The sequence below is a fragment of the Diceros bicornis genome, chromosome 4 (genome assembly GCF_020826845.1).
Source record: "Diceros bicornis minor isolate mBicDic1 chromosome 4, mDicBic1.mat.cur, whole genome shotgun sequence".
Lineage (NCBI taxonomy): Eukaryota > Metazoa > Chordata > Mammalia > Perissodactyla > Rhinocerotidae > Diceros > Diceros bicornis.
In genome coordinates this window covers 41597275-41616236 of record NC_080743.1, presented here as the reverse complement: position 1 = coordinate 41616236, position 18962 = coordinate 41597275, and the positions used below count along the sequence as shown (strand labels likewise).

The 18962-nt window shown below is 37.5% G+C and overlaps 1 protein-coding gene across 1 annotated transcript in view; it reads left to right on the top strand.

Annotated features, from left to right (window-relative positions):
• SLC25A24 (solute carrier family 25 member 24) overlaps positions 1-18962 on the top strand; it is a 50074-nt gene that overhangs the window by 18866 nt on the left and 12246 nt on the right. The window contains exons 3-6 of the mRNA XM_058538665.1: positions 543-630; positions 10549-10660; positions 12750-12908; positions 15193-15345. Coding sequence (XP_058394648.1) covers positions 543-630; positions 10549-10660; positions 12750-12908; positions 15193-15345 — 512 coding nt within the window. The remainder of the gene's footprint in view (positions 1-542; positions 631-10548; positions 10661-12749; positions 12909-15192; positions 15346-18962) is intronic.

The following is an 18962-nucleotide window of genomic DNA, read 5'->3' as shown; positions in this document are numbered from 1 at the left end:
CTGGGCTGGCCCCCCTGTTTTCTTTATTTTTATTTCCAGATTTCTCGAAAGAACGGTCCACACTCTGGCTTCGTTTAATCGTTTTCTTCTTCCTTTTAACCCAGTGCAGTGCATCTTTATACATAATAAATGCCTAGTCATTTATTTAAATGTAGAAATACATACTTTTAAAATTAATAGATCCTAGCGTAATTGAATTTACCTCAAAGTCAGAGTATCTCGATTTGAATCTCAGTTCTGCTGCCTTTTCATGTTACGTGGTAAGGTCACGTAAGCTCTCAGTCTCTTCTTTAGATGGAATATCATTATTTACCTACATGACTGTTATGATTTCTGAATGAAATAATGTGTGCATACTTGTTTAATATATTTGTTAAATGTTGAGTTGCAACATGTATTTAAGCAAATCTAGAACACTTAAATTCATAATTTTGCCTTAATCAGTTCAAGGCTTTCCCTTATAAAATGAGGGATTTGGAATTCGTGATTACTAAGGTCCTTATCAGTTCTGAGTCTGAGTTTATGCTCTTGTTTTTTTAAAGGAAAAATTGAGGCTTCCGAAATTGTCCAGTCTCTCCAGATACTAGGTCTGACTATTTCTGAACAACAAGCAGAGTTGATTCTTCGAAGGTAAGCTCTTCATCTTATTGAGACTTTTTGGACTTTCATTTTGATATCCTGCATATTAGAGATCTACGTTTGTAAGTGTGGCTTAAAACAACTCCCTGTGCCTCACCATTCCTCATTATGTACATTCAATATCTTTCTTCCCTTTTTCTTCCTTTTTGTTTTGTATGTACACATACATCTAAAGTGTAGGAATGGGAAACGTAAGCTCAGACTGGACTCCCTTGTGAGGCCTCAAGGGGAGGTGGAATGGCAGGAAGGTGTTAAATCTGTAGAGAAAGAGCCTAAGAGTTTTAGTGCTGCTGTTTTTCCTATTTGGCTTCTATTGTGATAGTGGAACTCATTGTTTCAAGATACGAAGTCTAGCAGATTCATCACATTATTTAACCTATACATGACTGGATAAGAGGGAAGTTCCAGGGGCAGCCTGGTGGCGTAGTGGTTAAGTGCAGCATGCCCCACTTTGGTGGCCTGGGGTTCGCAGGTTCAGATCCCAGGCGTGGACCTACACCACTTATCAAGCTGTGCTGTGGCGGTGACCTACATGCAAAATAGAGGAAGATTGGCATAGGTGTTAGCTCAGGGCCACTCTTCCTCACCAAAAAAAAAAAAAAAAAAAATGAGGAAAATTCCAAAGCTCTCCTAGCTGACTGACAAAGAAACACCAATGCAAACTTTCAGAAAACAGAGATGCCAATTTGAACATTATTGCCAGGGTCATCAGTTCCACTGTGTGGTAAGTCACACCTTTACAGACTTAATGTTTTTATTTCACAGGATAGAGCAATAATCTCTGAAGTCTAAGTGCCCTTGAAGACTCTTTTGTTACAAACACACCGTAGGGACTAATTTTTTTTTTTTTAATGATAACAGAAAACGGAAAAGGGCTGTTATATTATATTAATATTCTTGTGAATGTTTTTAGTCTTCAACATTATCTAAAAAGTTTCTTCTAAATGGCTTTATTATTGAATTTATCTCCTTTTATATCTGCCCCAGTAGCGTTTTCCTTCTTTCTGTTTAGGAATTCTTTTATAAGCAGCTGCTTGATAGGAAGACCCCAGGTCTCAGAGCTGGGCAGGTTGTTACTGTTGTTAACATTGGGTGAGGAAGGCTTTCCTGAGGAAATGAAAAGCTAGAAAATGAAGAGGAGATAAACAGCATTTTGACAGTGGGATATGGGGCATGTAATATTCTGCTTCTAAAGTCACATTCTTCCAGGAAAGTGAGGGTTTTTCCCTGGTCCTTAGGCCAGAAATTGTATTCCTTCTGATAGCTTTAGGAATAATGCAAATTCCAAGCCCAACCTCCAGAATAGACCATGGGTAATGCAGAGGGATGGATAATAAAAAGTAGCTACATAATTGTATATATAAATATTTTATGACAGCTTTATTGATATATTTTACATACCATAAAATTCACTCTTTTAAAGTGTGCAGTTCAGTGGTTTCTAGCATATTCACAGAGTTGTGTGACCATCACCATTATCTAATTTTGGCACATTTTCATGTGCCAAAGTAAAGGTTACAAAGTAACCTTGTACCCATTAGCAGTCATTTCTTACTCCTCCCTTGCAAGCCCCCAGCAACCACTGATCTATTTTCTGTCTCTGTGACATTTCATAAAAATAGAATTGTACAATATGTGCTCTTTTATGTTTGGCTTTTTTCACTTAGCATGATGTTTTCAAGATTCATCCATGTTGTAGCATGTATCAGTACTTCATTCCTTTTTTAGACCAAGTCATATTCCACTGTAAGTATATACCACATTTTGTTTATCCATTCATCAATAGATGGGCATTTGGGTTGTTTCCACTTTTTGGCTGTTATGAATAATGCTTCAATGAATATTCACGTGCAAGTTTTTGTGTGACATATGTTTTCAATTCTCTTGGGTGTACACCTAGAGATGGAATTACTGGATTATATGATAACTCTATGTTTAACATTTTGAAGAACTGCCAGACTGTTTTGCAAAGTGGCTGCACCATTTTGGAATCCCAGCAGCAATGTATGAAGATTTCAGTTTCTCCACGTCCTGCCCGACTTTTGTTATTTTCTGTCTTTTGATTTTAACCATCTTAGTGGGTATGAAGTGGTGTCTCATCATGGTTTGGATTTGTATTTCCCTGGTGGCTAATGAATTCTATATTCTTTTGCACCGTTGGGCTATTATTATTATTACTAGCATTTATACTTCTTCAGTAAAAATACCAGAGTATGTTTGTATAAGAAAAACTTCAGTTTTCCCTCCTTTGTGTCTCCTTTACTACTCACACATAACACTTCAATTCTGGTACTTCTGGTCACCAAATGTGTGGGGGTTTATCCCCACAACAAGCAATTCTGTTTGATGCCAGCTGGGTGTCCTACAATTTAACTCAATACTAACACTGTCTGCCTGGAGATAGTGTCAGATCCCACAGGTTAAGGGCTCAGTCCCACGAGAGTGTTCCACGAGAGTGTTCCCATCCCACTTCAGATGCCAATCGTTAAGTAGTAGGTCCCCAGGTTACCCACAACTTCTGTCTGATTTGGCTTCAAATTGGAGGTTCCCACAATTCCTTCCCCTTTTAGATTGGATTACTTTGCTAGAGCAGCTCACAGAACTCAGGGAAACATTTACTTACATTTACCATTTTATTAAAGAGTATGATAAAAGATACAGATAAATAGCCAGATGAAAAGATACACAGGGTGGAGTTTGGGAGGGTCCCGAGTAGGGGAGCTTCTGTCCTTGTGGAGTTGGAGTGCATTACCCTCCTGGTGTGAATGTATTTGCCAAACTGGAAGCTCCCTGAAACCTGTGCTATTGGGATCTTTATGAAGGCTTCCTTACATAGGTGTGATCAATTATTAACTCCATTTCCAGCCCTTCACCCCTCTCTGGAGAGGTGGAGGGGTGGAGCTGAAAATTCCAACTTCTAATCCTGGCCTGGTTTTTCTGGTGACCAGCCCCAGTTCAGGAGCCATCCAGGAGCCCACCCGGAGCTGCCTCAATGAACAAAAGATGCTCCTCGTGCTCTTATCATTGAGGAAGTCACAAGAGTTTTAGGAGCCCTGTGTCAGGGGTGAGGTCAAAGACAAACATTAGAACAAGATGTGCTCCTAGTGTTCTTATCACTAGGAAATTACAAGGGTTTTAGGGGCTCTGTGCCAGGAACAGGGAGCAGAGACCAATTTATATATTTTCTATTATCTCACCATGTTTTAAAAGGCAGAAAGTGATTAGAGTTTTCGGTAGTGGAGATCATGGACTTTCCCTTGAGTGCTCAGCCCCCTGTGTGACTCATATACTCCAAATGTCAGCTTCTTTTCTGCCAGTTCACTGTCTTTTGGTGTCCCTCTCAAACCTGAATTCTTGGGAGAGAAATCTGAAAAGTGCTGGTTGAAGCAGCCGTGGTTAGGTCATCAGAGTATGAGGTAGGAGTCACCTGGTTAAAATATAGTCTCCTCGTTTTACTTTTTCAGTCGAAGATATGGGTGGGGTGTAGCTGAAATAGACAGTTTCTCCCAAATACGTGTGCCGCATGTATCTTTATCTTCTGCTCTCAGATAAAAATCCGTTTTCCTTTTATGCTTCATGTCCATCCCTCTTTCCTCTCATTTTCTTATCTCTAGTTCTCTCTCCACATTTATTGAGGACCTTGGCACCTGTCACACAGTCGTTTTTCTTAACCATAAGTCCTAGGAAACTTCAGTTTGAGCTGGTGACTCATCTTTCCCCTTAGCTTTAGTGTGTCTTTCCTTCTGCAGCACTTAAGACTTTCATCTCCATTGTGCTTCACAACCCGCTCCCTCTCAGGATTGCATCATAACTTGAAGCTACTCCTCCTCTGAAGTCTTAAACACCTGTATCCTACCTTCTTTCTGACTCTTCTTCTTCCAGATTTTACACTGCCTTGCTCCCACTGTACTTGCTTTTTGACTTATAGACCTCTGGCCCTTCATCTCCACCAGTCCATCCATCTCCTCTTGATCCCATTCCTTCCACTCCTACTTGCTTTCTCCTAATCCTGAAGCATCCTAGCAGTGGCCTTCTTTGTACCAACACTTGGGCTATTAAACATTTCTAGAGAAAAATGAAAATGTACAGATTAGTACCCCTAAAATGTACAGCCTTTATTCTCAACTGGACCTTCGGGCTGAAGCCTGGTATATTTCTGTTCCTGGTCCCCTTTGTCTTCCATTCCCACAGTGACTATTCCAAATGTTTCCTATGTTATTCCTGCCTTTGGCTCTCTTAGTGACTGGCCATTTTCTGTAGCTTCAAAGAAGTTAAGGTAGGCATGGATGAAATCTGCTGACTATGCTCTAGCCATGTTTCTTTCAGTTCTTTGAATTCACCAAAGTCTTTTCCAACTTGGAGCCTTTTACTTGAAATTCCCACTGCTTAAGGCACTGAACCCTGCCCCCATCTTTTATTAGCCTATAGATCCTATCTCAGGGAGGTCTACCACCCTATCTAAGTTAGCCCTCTCCCACCCCTTACAGCAGTTATTCTTTATTTATACAACTTGTTGCTCTGTTTCATAGCTCTTATGGGTTGTAACCATGGGCTTATTTTTATAGCTTAGTGGTTAGAAGTATAGTTTCTGAAGTTAGAATGCCTACCTTGAAATACTTAACTCTACTTAGTAGCCCCGTGACCTAGGACAAAATACTTAGCCTCTTTCTGTCAATAAAATACAGACAATACTAAGCACATAGGCTTGTTTTAAGTATTAAATGAGTCTACATGTGAAGTGCTAAGAACAATGCCTAGCAATGCTCAATGAATATATTACATGCGATGTTTAGTGCTGTTTTTCCCACTAAGCTGTAAGCTTTGAGGGCACAGACCATGTCTGTCTTGTTAACTGTGCTAAGCCTAGCTCTTTACAGTAGTGTGCCCTCAGAAAATGTTGAAGAATGTGTTGAAGAATGAGTAGGAGTTCTCCTAGTGTAGAGGGTGGGTGGAAGGACATTCCAGGTAGAGGAAAGAATATGTGCAGACCTGCAAGCATGTGAACAGCATATTTGGGGAATGGCTCAAGCAGTGTTTCTCAGGATGCCCTCTAGACCACTGGTGGTCTGTTTCTTAGCTAGTGGTCTATGGGCTGTTTGAGTGGTCCGTTGGAAACACCATGAATTTAATAATTTGTGGGATTTAAGAAAAAGGACAACTGAAATACTAGACAATAATAGTATGTAAGTCAGGAGAGGATAATTTGTTTTAAACTGTTCTAAGATTCTTATCTTATTCGAAAGAGTGGGGTCAAATAATAACTTGAGATTTTGTTATATGTACATGACAAAATTTCATGGTAAGCCATTAAAAGTATAGGAATTGAGTATATAACCAGGGAGGGAAGAAATAGAATAAGAAAATAAATAAACAAGCACAAAATTCAGACAATCCAACAAAGAGAAGAAAGTGAAAAAAAATCAAAGAACTAATGAGACAAATAGAAAGTGAAAGATAAGATGGGAGAAATAAGTTCAAGTACAATAAAACCTCCCCAAAATGTGCCTTGCAATAATTAGGTCCTATTTTCCCTTCACCTCCATTCTTAGATGGGGCAGGTTAAATACAGGTATTATCTTTCCTGGGGGATATGAAGTGGGAGAAGAGCAAGTTAGACTGACTTCTGATCAGTGAGGACTTGCTCAGTTTAGTATACAATCTGCTAGGTACATATAAATTTCGGTATTTTCATGACAAAATATACTGATTGAAAAATATTATTAACCTCACAGTGACATGAAACTAACTCTATTAAATTTTTTATGACGCCTACTTATGGTAGACTTTTAATGTATGTCAAAATAAAAATTAACAAATTTTGTCAGAACACAGATTGTCAGATGAAAGAAAAAGTGGAACAAAATCCTTCTAACTAAAAGAAAGCTGGGGTAGCTAAGTTAATATCAAATATGATTATGAGGTAAAAAACATTAATGAAAATAGTGTCATCACATTTTAAAATTCACCACAAAGACATAAAATTTTTAAGCTGGTTGATAGAATTCCAGGGATAAATTGACAAATCCATCATAGCAGTGAGAGATTTTAACATCTTTCTGTATTTGATAGGTAAAGCAGAGAAAAAATTTAGTCAAGACAGAAAAGATTTAAATAAATAGGAAGCTTGATTTAATGGGCATACAATAGAACCTTGCACCAAAAAATGAGAAAAAATTTTTTTTCTCAGGCGCATATGGAAAATGTATAAAAATTGATTTCACAGGGCCGGCCCAGTGTAGCCGTTAAGTGCGTGCCTTCAGCTTCGGCGGCCCGGGGGTCGCAGGTTTGGATCCCCGGTGCCCACCGATGCACCGCTTGTCAAGCCATGCTGTGGCGGCGTCCCATATAAGGTAGAGGAAGATGGGCACGGATGTTAGCCCAGGGCCAATCTTCCTCAACAGAAAAAGAGGAGGATTGGCGTTGGATGTTAGCTCGGGGCTGACTTCCTCAAAAAAAAAAAAAAAAAAAAAAATTTGATTCCATGAAGTAGGCCATAAAAGCAGGCTCAACACATTTCAAAGAGTTGGTATCACCAAGACCACCTTCTACAACCACTGTGCATTAATTTAGAAGTCAATAACAGAAATAAGTTATAAAAATTCCAATGCTTTTAAAAATAGTATACACTCTTAATAACTCATGAATCAAGAGGAAATCATCCATAGACATTCAAAGATACTTTGACTTGAAAAAATGAAAATATCACATATTAAAACTTGTGAGGGGTTGGCCCCGTGGCTTAGCGGTTAAGTGCGCGCACTCTGCTGCTGGCAGCCCGGGTTCGGATCCTGGGTGCGCACCAACGCACTGCTTCTCTGGCCATGCTGAGGCCACGTCCCACATACAGCAACTAGCAGGATGTGCAACTACGACATACAACTATCTACTGGGGCTTTGGGGAGAAACAGGAGGACGATTGGCAATAGATGTTAGCTCAGAGCCGGTCTTCCTCAGCAAAAGAAGAGGCGGATTGGCATGGATGTTAGCTCAGGGCTGATGTTTCTCACCAAAAAAAAAAAAAAGAAAAAAAAGAAAACTTGTGAGATATAGCTAAGGTGACTTAGGGGGAATTTTATAGCCTTAAATCTTGCATTAGAAAAAGAGTAAGACTGAAAATTAATGTGCTAATTTAAGGGAGAAACCGGAATAATCTCAAAGAAGGTAAGAAAGGAGATAATTAAGACAGCAGTGGAAATAGAGAGCAGAGAGACGGTAATAGGATCGACAAAGCTGAACATTGGTTGTTGGAAAAGACAAACTTCTGGAGAGATTGATGAAGAAAAAAGAGAAATAAGATGTAAATAAATGATATTCGGTTGCAAATACACATCAGAAAATTTTCAAAGATAATAAAATATTATGAATAATTTTATGCCAATGAATTTGAAAACGTATGGAATAGAAGATTTTATAGAAAAATATACTTTACCAAAACTAAATCAAGAAGAAATAGCCAGTAGTACCAAAGTAAAGATATTGCACCAGTAATTAAAAATTTTTCCATGAAGAAAACTTGAGCCCCAGATGGTTCTTACAAACTACCAAAGAACAGATCTACAAATATTTGCAGAGTGTAGAAGTACACTATCCAATCCAGTCTGTCGGGTCATTATAATCATAACACCAAAGACAAACAATGAAAGAGGGAAATTACAGGCCAATATCATTTATGACAAATGTAAATATTTTAAAGAAAATATTAGCAAACTTGAGTTAGCTGTATAAAAAGCATAATACACCACAGTCAATACTTTTAAAAGAGCAACTTAAAAAATTTCATTAGAAGACTCAGTACAGAAAAGATGTACCTTCTCTCCAAATTGAAAATAATGATTCAATGCCATTGAATTAAAAAAACCTACATTTTTTTTGGAGGAACTTATCAAGCTGAGCTTCAAATTTTTAGCAAAGAGCGAAGGCCCAAGAATAACCAAGACATTCTTGAAGAGCCGTACGAAGTTGGGGACCTTCTCTATCAAATATCAAGAGTTGTTATTTGTAATTAAGAGAGTGGTATTGCTACACAAATAGACAAGTTGACAAATGGAACATAATATCCCAGAAACAGACTCATCCATATTTGAGATTTGTCACACAAGAAAAATAGCTTTGCATATCACTGGGAAAAGGAGAGACTATGTAGTGAAGGGGGCTGGTGCACTTCAGACAAAAATGAAGTTGGATGCCTACCTCATACCATACACAAAAATCAACGTAAATGTGAAAGTTAAACTATAATACTTTTAGGGGTAAAAAAGGAGACATCTTTATCTCGGTGTAGGGAAGAATTTATTAAAAAAAAAAAGACATAAAAAACAGTAGCTGTAAATGAAAAGACTGATAAAATCAGCTATATTAAAATCAAGAGCATCTACTCATGGACACTATAAACAAAATGAAAAGACAAAGAGAAAGTATTTGCTAATTTGTAACTTTAAGGATTAGAATCAGGTAGATAAAGAACTATACATAAATAAGAAAAAGACACACGACCCATTAGAAAAATGGGCAAAAGACATGAACAGGCATTTCACACAGGAGGAAACATGAATAGCAAAGGAATATGGTAAGATTTGCTCAACCTCATTAGTAATTTGAAGAGAAATGCAATTTAAACCCACAGTGAGACTATTTTATTTAAGAAGCTTATCAATACTGTGTTTTATGGCTTTGAGCTACAGAGTTTGGAATTCATTTATTCATTCAATAAACGTTTAATCTATGCCGGGCATTGTTCTAGACACTTTGGTCATATCAGTGAACACAATCAACAAAAATCCTTGCCTTGTGGAGGATGCTCATGCATGCATGTGTGGGAGGCTGGGGCATGGGGTCAGACAATAAACAGCTGCATTAAAATAGAAAATAGTGGTAAAAATAGAGCTATAATTACTGCAATCCAGAATAACGTTATAAACCTAAGTAGTAACTAGGACTCTCATGCAGATACGGGATGTTAATACCTGTGTGCTGGGACAAATGAACGTTTAAGTGTATTTTCACATATGCAGATCAAAATTAAAAGTGGCACTAGAAAACACAGTAATATCTGGAAATTGTGTTTGATTTGACTGCCATCTTTATGCATTATTTTCACCCAAATTATAGAGTAAATATAAAATTTGGAGGAGACACCAAAACTTTTTTTCAGAGACATTCATTAATTCAATAAACAAATGAGCACCTTCTTTGTGCCAGCCACTTTAGTTGCTTGGTGTACACATGTGAACAAAACAGTCAAAATCCTGGCACAGTTCAGGGTTGATCTTAGGAAAAAACAGGTACAAGTGGCATTACTGCCAAGAAACTTGTAAAACAAGCAAAAAGTAAATGAAAAATATTTAAGGCTACAGTATATTAATTTTAAATGTCAAAGATGATGTACCACGATTTCTAAGACTCAAAAAAGGCCCAGTCACCAAGTTTGGTTTTTTTATAATCACTGCTGATTTTCTTAGCTTACAGGAAGTTGGAGAAGGAAATTGATAGCATATTTTGAGTATATGCTAAAATCACATCCCAATATTACAACAGAATATTAAGAAATATCTCCTTGAGCCAGTGCAAGAAAAAATGGATCATAAATCCATTCATTACTACCTCCCAATGTTTTATCTTCCAGCTTTTGTGTTTGATAGCTCATTGACTTACAGTTTGACCGAGTGCCAAAGGTAGTTGTTAGTGAGATCTGTCTGTAGTTTTGGGGTCCATTTTTTTCTAAATGATTAAAACTATCTAACAGACCATCAAATGCTTGCTGCCATTTCCAACAACCTATTATTGTAAATTGGGACTTTTTTAATTTAATAAGAATATTAAGCTGGAAAGAAATGTCATTCTGCAAAATGGCTGATAGTGTTAGTTTTATTTATAAATTTTGTTCTTTAATCAGCTTCTTTTTATTTTCAGCATCGATGCTGATGGGACGATGACAGTAGACTGGAATGAATGGAGGGACTACTTCTTATTTAATCCTGTTACAGACATTGAGGAAATTATCCGTTTCTGGAAACATTCTACTGTAAGTACACTTTGTGTATTAATTTATTCTTTTTTTTTTTTTAGGAAGATCAGCCCTGAGCTAACATCTGTGCTAATCCTCCTCTTTTTGCTGAGGAAGACCGGCTCTGAGCTAACATCTATTGCCAATCCTCCTCCTTTCCACCCCCCCCCCCCACAGCCCCAGTAGGTAGTTGTATGTCATAGCTGCACATCCTTCTAGTTGCTGCATGTGGGATGCGGCCTCAGCATGGCCGGAGAAGCGGTGCGTCGGTGCGCGCCTGGGATCCGAACCCGGGCCGCCAGTAGTGGAGCGCGCACACTTAACCGCTAAGCCACAGGGCTGGCCCTAATTTATTCTTATTTGGAGCTGTAAGCCACAGGTATAGTGATCACCTGAGAATACTCTGTAATACTTACAGGCCAGGGTGCCCAAGTCCCAGCAGCTCCTTAACCTGTAGAGCTCTGCTTATTATATTAGGTTTGTATTCAGAGTATTTTAAAAAAAAAACCCAAGACTGCATGAACACCGCAGATATAGTTCCTGTTTTTGCCGTTCTCAAAACTTGGAAGAGGTATTGTCTTCCAAAAATCTTATGAAGGTAAGCTGCCCAGCTCTTATTGGCATTTTGAGTATTCTGCCATAGGGAAGTGTAAAAGTCATAGGATTTTACTTTGTACAGATATTATATTGCCTAAACTCACCAGCTTGTGATTGCTGAGGATCTATTTCCTTGTCCATTGATGATGGCCAGAGACCCCTCCTGAAACTTTTGCTTATTTAGTCACCTGCCTAGATTTACCTCTGGCATAAGGTGCTTAGAATAATAATCATTGAAGGTTAAAAATCTTTGGCTCATCTGCTCAGCATTTTACAGGTGTCTGTCTGTATTCCTCAAAACTTTCAAATTTAAATGAAATTTCATTAATATTCTGTTAAAATGTACTGGTGTAAATGAAGTTCAGTTCACTGTGCAATTTGCTCCTGAAACCAATAAAAACTCTTTGAGGGAATTTTTATTTTCCTAATGGGCTCATCTTCTATACTTATTCATGTATTTCAGTAAATTTTATATGAACTAAATGAAGCCTAGAGTTCACAGTGCCACTAGTAACAATGCCTAATCTTACATGGAGCATTGTAAAATTATTGGCGATTAATGCCTTTTCAACTATGAGTATAAAATAATACTACATTAGTTCAGTTGACTAGATAAATTTTATACTTATGTGAAGTTATATTTACATAATCAAATTCTTACTGTATCTTTGGCGATAGTTGATAGCAGTTGAGGCTAAAATCATGTATCTATTTTATTGATAGTAAAATGAAGAAAGAGAGAGTTATATGATAACATAGCTCCTGAGCCTTATGCTCTTACCCATAAAATCTTTTTCATCAGAATCATTTAGATGAAAAGCTATAAAAATATTATCATTATAGAAATTTGTTTCTCTCAAGCTATATTTGTAATGTACAGTAATGTTTAGATTGGAGGATGGATCATTTTAAACAATACTTCCCTGTTAGCTAAATTTTATGTAGAATCTATTGCACGTTTTAAATGATAAGTCAGATTTATAAAAATATTTATAGACAATCTATATAAGAAATGAGTTTAGGGGTATTCACATACATAGTTTTTATTTAATTTTTATTTACGTATTTAAAGCATATATCGTGTATAAAGTATAAGGTGGATGTAATTTTGAGATAAAGGGAGTATCTTTGAAGAATTGAAAAACTGATTTCTTTCTGTAGCGAAAAGGATTCACTACATCTGATAAAATGCTGCTCTTTCATTCTGACATAGACCAAGAGGAGAAAAGTTACTCTAAATCTATTAAGAAAGAAAGTTGTAGTTGTTGGTTTTGTAAATTTGTAATTACTGTGAATTTTCATTTCTTGTAAACTGATACTGCGCTTCGTTTAGTGTGACTAGGCTATTGATAATCATCTATATGCTGAAATTGTTTCAGTATACTTTCTAAGGAATGAAGTTGATCTTAACTATAAAATAACACGTGATTCTTCTCTAGAACAAACAAACCTTCTGGAATGATCTGTCCTTAATTAAAGGAACATGGGGATCTTTTTTCCATTTTAACAGGGTATTGACATAGGAGACAGTATAACTATTCCGGATGAATTCACGGAAGATGAAAAAAAGTCGGGACAGTGGTGGAGGCAGCTCTTGGCAGGAGGTGTCGCTGGCGCCGTCTCGCGAACGAGCACTGCCCCCCTGGATCGGCTGAAAGTCATGATGCAGGTGAGCCTTAGATGTTGTGTCTAAGTTTGTCCTAATTATTCTAAACAATGAGAAGTATGGTGCTTTGAAAAAGAAATTTTAAAATTTCTCAGTAATAGCCTTTCATCCCTTTAAAAAAAAATCTCTATTTTGTTGCTAATAACCCTAAATTCAGGCCATGTAAGTATTTCAGTGTTCCGCCAAACCTTAAATTATTGGTCCGTGTGTGTGATGAACTTTTAATCTTTGGCATTCTGTGACTATTCAAATGTTTGATTAGAAGAAATGTCTTCAGCTATTATTGTGGCATTCTCCTTAAATTATTTGTATTTTCCTTCTATTTTATGTACTTTTTCGAAAGTGGGATATTTCTGAAAACTAGAATCTTGGAACAAGGATGTAATTTTAAAAATTATTCAAAGCTGAGGTTAGCAGAAAGAGACCTGGATGTATAGACTGACTTTGCTATTTACTAGCACTGTAGACTTGGCTGATGAGAGTCACAAGAAAGAGGGAAAGGAAAGGAATTAGTATGTATTTGATGCTCATTATAGTATCTCATTTAATTCTCACAGCAACCCAGTGAGGAGGGTATTTTATCCTCATATTATCCGTGGGGAACCTGAGGCTCCAAGAATTAAATAACTTTTCCTTTACAACAAATTAGACAAGAAATGGAGTATCTTTGGCTCCAAAGCTCATGGTTCTCACATTGCGTGAAACCCCTGAGGGCTCATTTTCCTTCATTCTGGAATGGGAATATCTAATAAGGGTGGTTGTAAGAATCAAATGATGTAACGTATGTGAAAATGCCTGATACACTGGAATAACCTACTGGAATATAGTAGTTGCTTAAAATATTTTTAAAAGTTGTGTTGTTATACCTATGGTCAGAACTTTTTACATTTCTCCTTAGATTTCTGTACAAAAAGATTTCTGTCAATATTTTAAACTAGCATCCATTCAGACTGTACTTAAATCTCAAAATATACTTAAGAGTAAAGATAGTGCTTTAAAGAAAAAGGAGAGAGAATTAGTGTGTTTTTCTCTAGGAACAATAGTAAATTCACTCTGAGAGAGCTTGAATAAGCATTCATCTTTTCCTTTGTCATATTTTATTGTGAAGTTTATTTAAAATAAAATGGATATCTCTGGACTTTAGTTCCTGCAAGTTCAGGGAGTTCCCAAAACTACCTTCAAGTTCAACCGTTCAGTAGAAGGACTCACAGAACTCACTGGAAGCTTTTATACTCATAGTTGTGGTTTATAACAGGGAAAAGGTACAGATTAAAGCCAGCCAGGGAAAGAAGTGCGTAGGGCTGAGTCTGGGGAAGTACCAAATGCAGAGTTTCTGTTGTCCTCTCCCCGTAGAGTCACGATGTGTTACTTAGCTGGCGTCTACGTGTGACAATATGCAGAGTCTTGCAAAGGGACCTGGGAAGCTCATCCGAGTCTTTGGTGTCCAGAGTTCTTATTGTGGCTCAGTCACAAACCGCCCACATGGCCGACCTTTCATCTTCAGCCTCTCCCATTTTGTTTTTATAGTAACTCATTTTGTGTAAGCTGAAACAATCAGAAGAAGAGCTGATTTCTTTAATTATTTTTGTTTATTAGATTTAATCAGTTTTTATATAGAGGCAGTCATAAGGTCTGCTATATTTAAACAAGTATCACATCTGTAGTATAAGCCAAGTAATTCGTCAGTACTCAATGGGTGAGGCGGTTGGTATATGTTATCATGAATTTATTGCCTAGAGAGATCTTGAAGTAAGTCATAGAAGCTACAGTTTATATTTTTGATGTCAGGCTGTGTGCATTCCAATGTCTATGGCTCTGATGTACATAATATCCAAATGTTGTTTTCAGACCTGTTTATATTTCGTGCCAGTATTACTTCTTGGGGGGAGAGATAATATATTACCTGCAGCGTATTTTTTTATTTTTCTTAACCTGAACTTATTCATGTTCCAAAGGGTGTTCTGTAGCCTAATACATAATTTAGTTCATGTTATCTTTTGAATGTTCACAATAATTTTAATTTTGATCATGTCCTTTCTGTCTGCTTTCCCACACTGAGGATACTGATTTTTCTTAGTTTTAGATTCAGAGTCAGGCCTCTAAAAATGATGGTAATAATTCTTTCCATCGATATATATTTTCTCAAATTTCTATATTCTATTTTCAAATACATCTTCTTGCAGTAATAAACAAGAGTGAAGGAAAGAGAGTGGTTTGTACAGTTACATTAGAAATAGTAACAGTAACATGCCACCAGTATTTTATATCATTTTGCTTTTATTTTTAGGTCCATGGTTCAAAATCACACAAAATGAACATATATGATGGCTTTCGACAGATGGTGAAAGAAGGAGGCATCCGCTCTCTTTGGAGAGGAAATGGTACAAATGTCATTAAAATTGCTCCTGAGACAGCTGTTAAGTTCTGGGCATATGAACAGGTAATTGTTATCACCTGTGGAATTTATTAACAAAGAGGCGCTAAACTGACTCAATAACAATTAGCATACAATGCTTTTTAGATTTTTGTTTTAATACATGATCATTTTCCACATATACTCCATGAGGAATTTCTCTTACAGGAGATTAGAGAAGATAAAGTCAGAGATTCCTCATAACTAGATTCTGGGATTCTGAATTTCATATTATTTATAAAGAAAGACTTTTATTTTCTTTTCTAAGGAGCTCTTGAATGAAAAGTAGAATTTTATCTTATTCATTTTGAATTCAGAATAGAAGCTGCACACTAATATAAGTTTTATGAAATTATCCCCATCTAACATCTAGAAGGAAAAATTTTAAGTTGAAGTCTTTTGTGTAATCTGACATGGCTATAAAATTGAGTTGGATTTAGAGTGAAAGCTCCGTCGAAGTGGGAGTTGGGCTTCTTCTCTATACTCCAGCACTTAGACAGAGACTGGCATATGATAAGTGCTCAGTAAGTGTTTGTTGAATGAATAAATGAATGAATCAATGAATGAATGCATTTACCTCTGAATCAACTTCTCTGACTTAGATTGTTTTGGATGCTGCTTCAGCGGGACTTGGTATTAAGAGGAAATATAGCAATGAGTTTTAGAATTTGGTTTCTCTCTATGGTCATTAGCAGAACTGTCTAGTTGAGCATCCACAAAATTATTTTTTCCATGATTTCTTCCATCATTGTTTATCGTCAACTATAAGAACCTTGAAATTTAGCTCCACCTCATATTTTGTACTATTTCAAATAGATTTTTGATGATTTTGGAGAGTATTTTGTTCTTGAGCAACAGAATACTCTTGAGAAGATTACACAATCTAGTGGTGTCCTTTTCTTGGTTTAGGAAATAGAGAAGCAAAGAAAAAAGTTGAAGAAAATCTAGCCTCCAGGACTTTAATTAGAGCCTATTTTTGGGAAGGATATTTTCCTTTTGTGCATGTTTGAGGATTCAAATCATGACTAGTAAGGGCTCGCATTTTAGATACCAGTATATACTGACCACATATTTGAATTTTATGATGGGAAAGCCAGAGCGTACAATAAATTAGTGTTCGAGTAGAAAACCATTATTCCAATATGCAGGAACTTAGGTATTTTTGAAAGTCCATGTTATTGCAAGCAAATGCATGCGTTACACTTGATGCTACTTGTCAGATTCTTAACTTGGACACTGCCAACAGGCATCCTCTGCTTCTATCCAGTCAGGCTCCTTTCTGAGCCCTCTTTACAATATTCTAATTTCTGTGTGCTAACTTTTCTGAGAGATCAAGAGAAAGCCCTATTATGCCTGTCCATTTTCTCCCCTCCTGCTGAAGATCTGTTCATCCCTCAGGGCTCTCTTAAGCCCGGCTTCCCATGAGCAGCATTTCCTAAGCATTCCAACCAAAACCAATGCCTCCCCGGCCCAGCTTCCTTAGGGCACTGTGTTACAGAATATCCAGTTTTCCACTGGATAAGGCAAAACTCATTGTTTTCCCAGTGAGTTGTAAATTTCTTCAGCATAAATATTATGTCATATATATTCTCACATTTCCCAGAGTACCTAGCTAGCTCACTTCTGGATTTAGATAGGTCTTGTTCATTGAATAACTAATAGTTTAGAAAACTAACAAAAGGATATTTTCAGCCTGGTATGTAGCTCTCTTAAACACATCAATATGGGATAAAGCTGTGGACAGTTTGGGTTGTCATTACCATAGCAGTACATTGTATCAGTGACAGGGTGCAGTGTTCTCATGGTTTCACCTGCCACATATGTACTAACTGCTCTCTGTTCTATCTTTTTTTCCTTCGTCTCTATACCTACACATCCATCCGTGTACTGCATATCTGTGCATCTCTACTTACATATCCCAGGGGTACCTCAAATGCAATGTCTACAGTGCAGCAGTCATCCTTCCATCCCTGGCTCCAGTGACACACTTGCACACACGCGCACACACACACACACACACACACTCACACTCCATTCCTCTTTCTATATGTCATATAGTGGTGAACATCCTGCAAGACTACTCAGGAGTTATTTCCTCCAGGAAACCTTCTTCATTGTAATAGTTCCCTGTGTTTCCCTCCGTTACAACAGTTTCACACTGAATTCTGATTATCTCGCTACTTACTTCTTTCCTTAATGAGACTGTGAGCTTCCCTAGGCAATATTTGTTTCCAGCTTTGTGTTCCCAGCACCTTGTCCAGTGCCAGTAAATCCTTATTAGATGAGTGAAAACACAGAACTGCCAGAGCTAGAATTTGGACCCAATCCTTCCTGAGTCTCAAGCCCGTTAAGATGAAGGGAAAGATGGGTATTTCGAGCAGAAGCAGCAGCATGTGGACAGAAATGTAGGCACAAGAAAGCATCATTCACTAAGGAAATGTAAAGTGGTTTGCTAGGCTCAGGTATAGTGGAGTGTGTTTCTGGGAAGATGATGATGAAAGCAGTCTGGACAGATAGGCATGAGCCAAATGATATAGGAGTCTAGATTTTTATCTTGAATATGGTGAGGGGGCTATTGAAGCATCTTATGTAAAGAAGTGAAATGAGTATGTTTACATTTAAGAAAGATCAACCTGGGGGCCGGCCCAGTGGCGCAAGTGGTTAAGTGGCAGCCCGGGGTTCGCCGGTTCGGATCCCGGGCGCTCACTGATGCACTGCTTGTCAAGCCATGGTGTGGTGGTGTCCCATATAAAGTAGAGAAAGATGGGCATGGATGTTAGCCCAGGGCCAGTCTTCCTCAGCAAAAAGAGGAGGATTGGCAGATGTTAGCTCAGGGCCGATCTTCCTCACAAAAAAAGAAAAAAAAGAAAGAAAGATCAACGTGGAAAAAAAGTGGAGAATGTATTGGAGGAGAGTGAGGCTGTACTGGAGGTGGGGAGACTATTTAAGGAAATATTTCAGTAATTCAGGTAAGAAACGATGAGCATCTTAGTATAAGATGGTGGCTAACGGGACTGGAGAAGGCGGCAATGGACTGAAAAATATTTTGAAATAGAATCAACAGACTCATTCACTGAGTGAATGTGGAGATGAGAAAGAAAGAGGAACCAAGGATGATGCTCTGGCTCCTAACTTGAGCAACTAAACACATAGAGAAAATAATAAGAGGAATGGATTTTGGGGTAAAATGACAGGTTCCATTTTGGACATGCTGAGTTTGAGCTATCTCTGTGACATGTACAGGGAGCTGTCCAGTAGGCAAATGGATATATCATCTAGAAATTAGGAGAGAGATCTTTGATAGAGAGGTTGTTATTGAGTTGAAGCCATTGGATTGGATCATTCAGGAAGGCTTATGGAAAGACAAGAATTCTGGGAATATGCCTAGGGAGAAGTAGAGGAGAAACTTCCAAAGGAGACTGAGAAAGAATAGCTAGAGGGACAGGAGGATAACTACAGAGACTGATAGCCTAGAAGTCAGAGGAGGAAAAAGATTTCATGAATGGTCAAATGCTAGAAGGTGGTAAATACAATAAGAAAAATATCTTTTATGATTTATTAACTCAGAGACAGGAAATCTTTGTACAAATATGTCAGCGAAGTAATGAGATGAGAAACCATACTAAAATGAGCTAAAGTGAAGA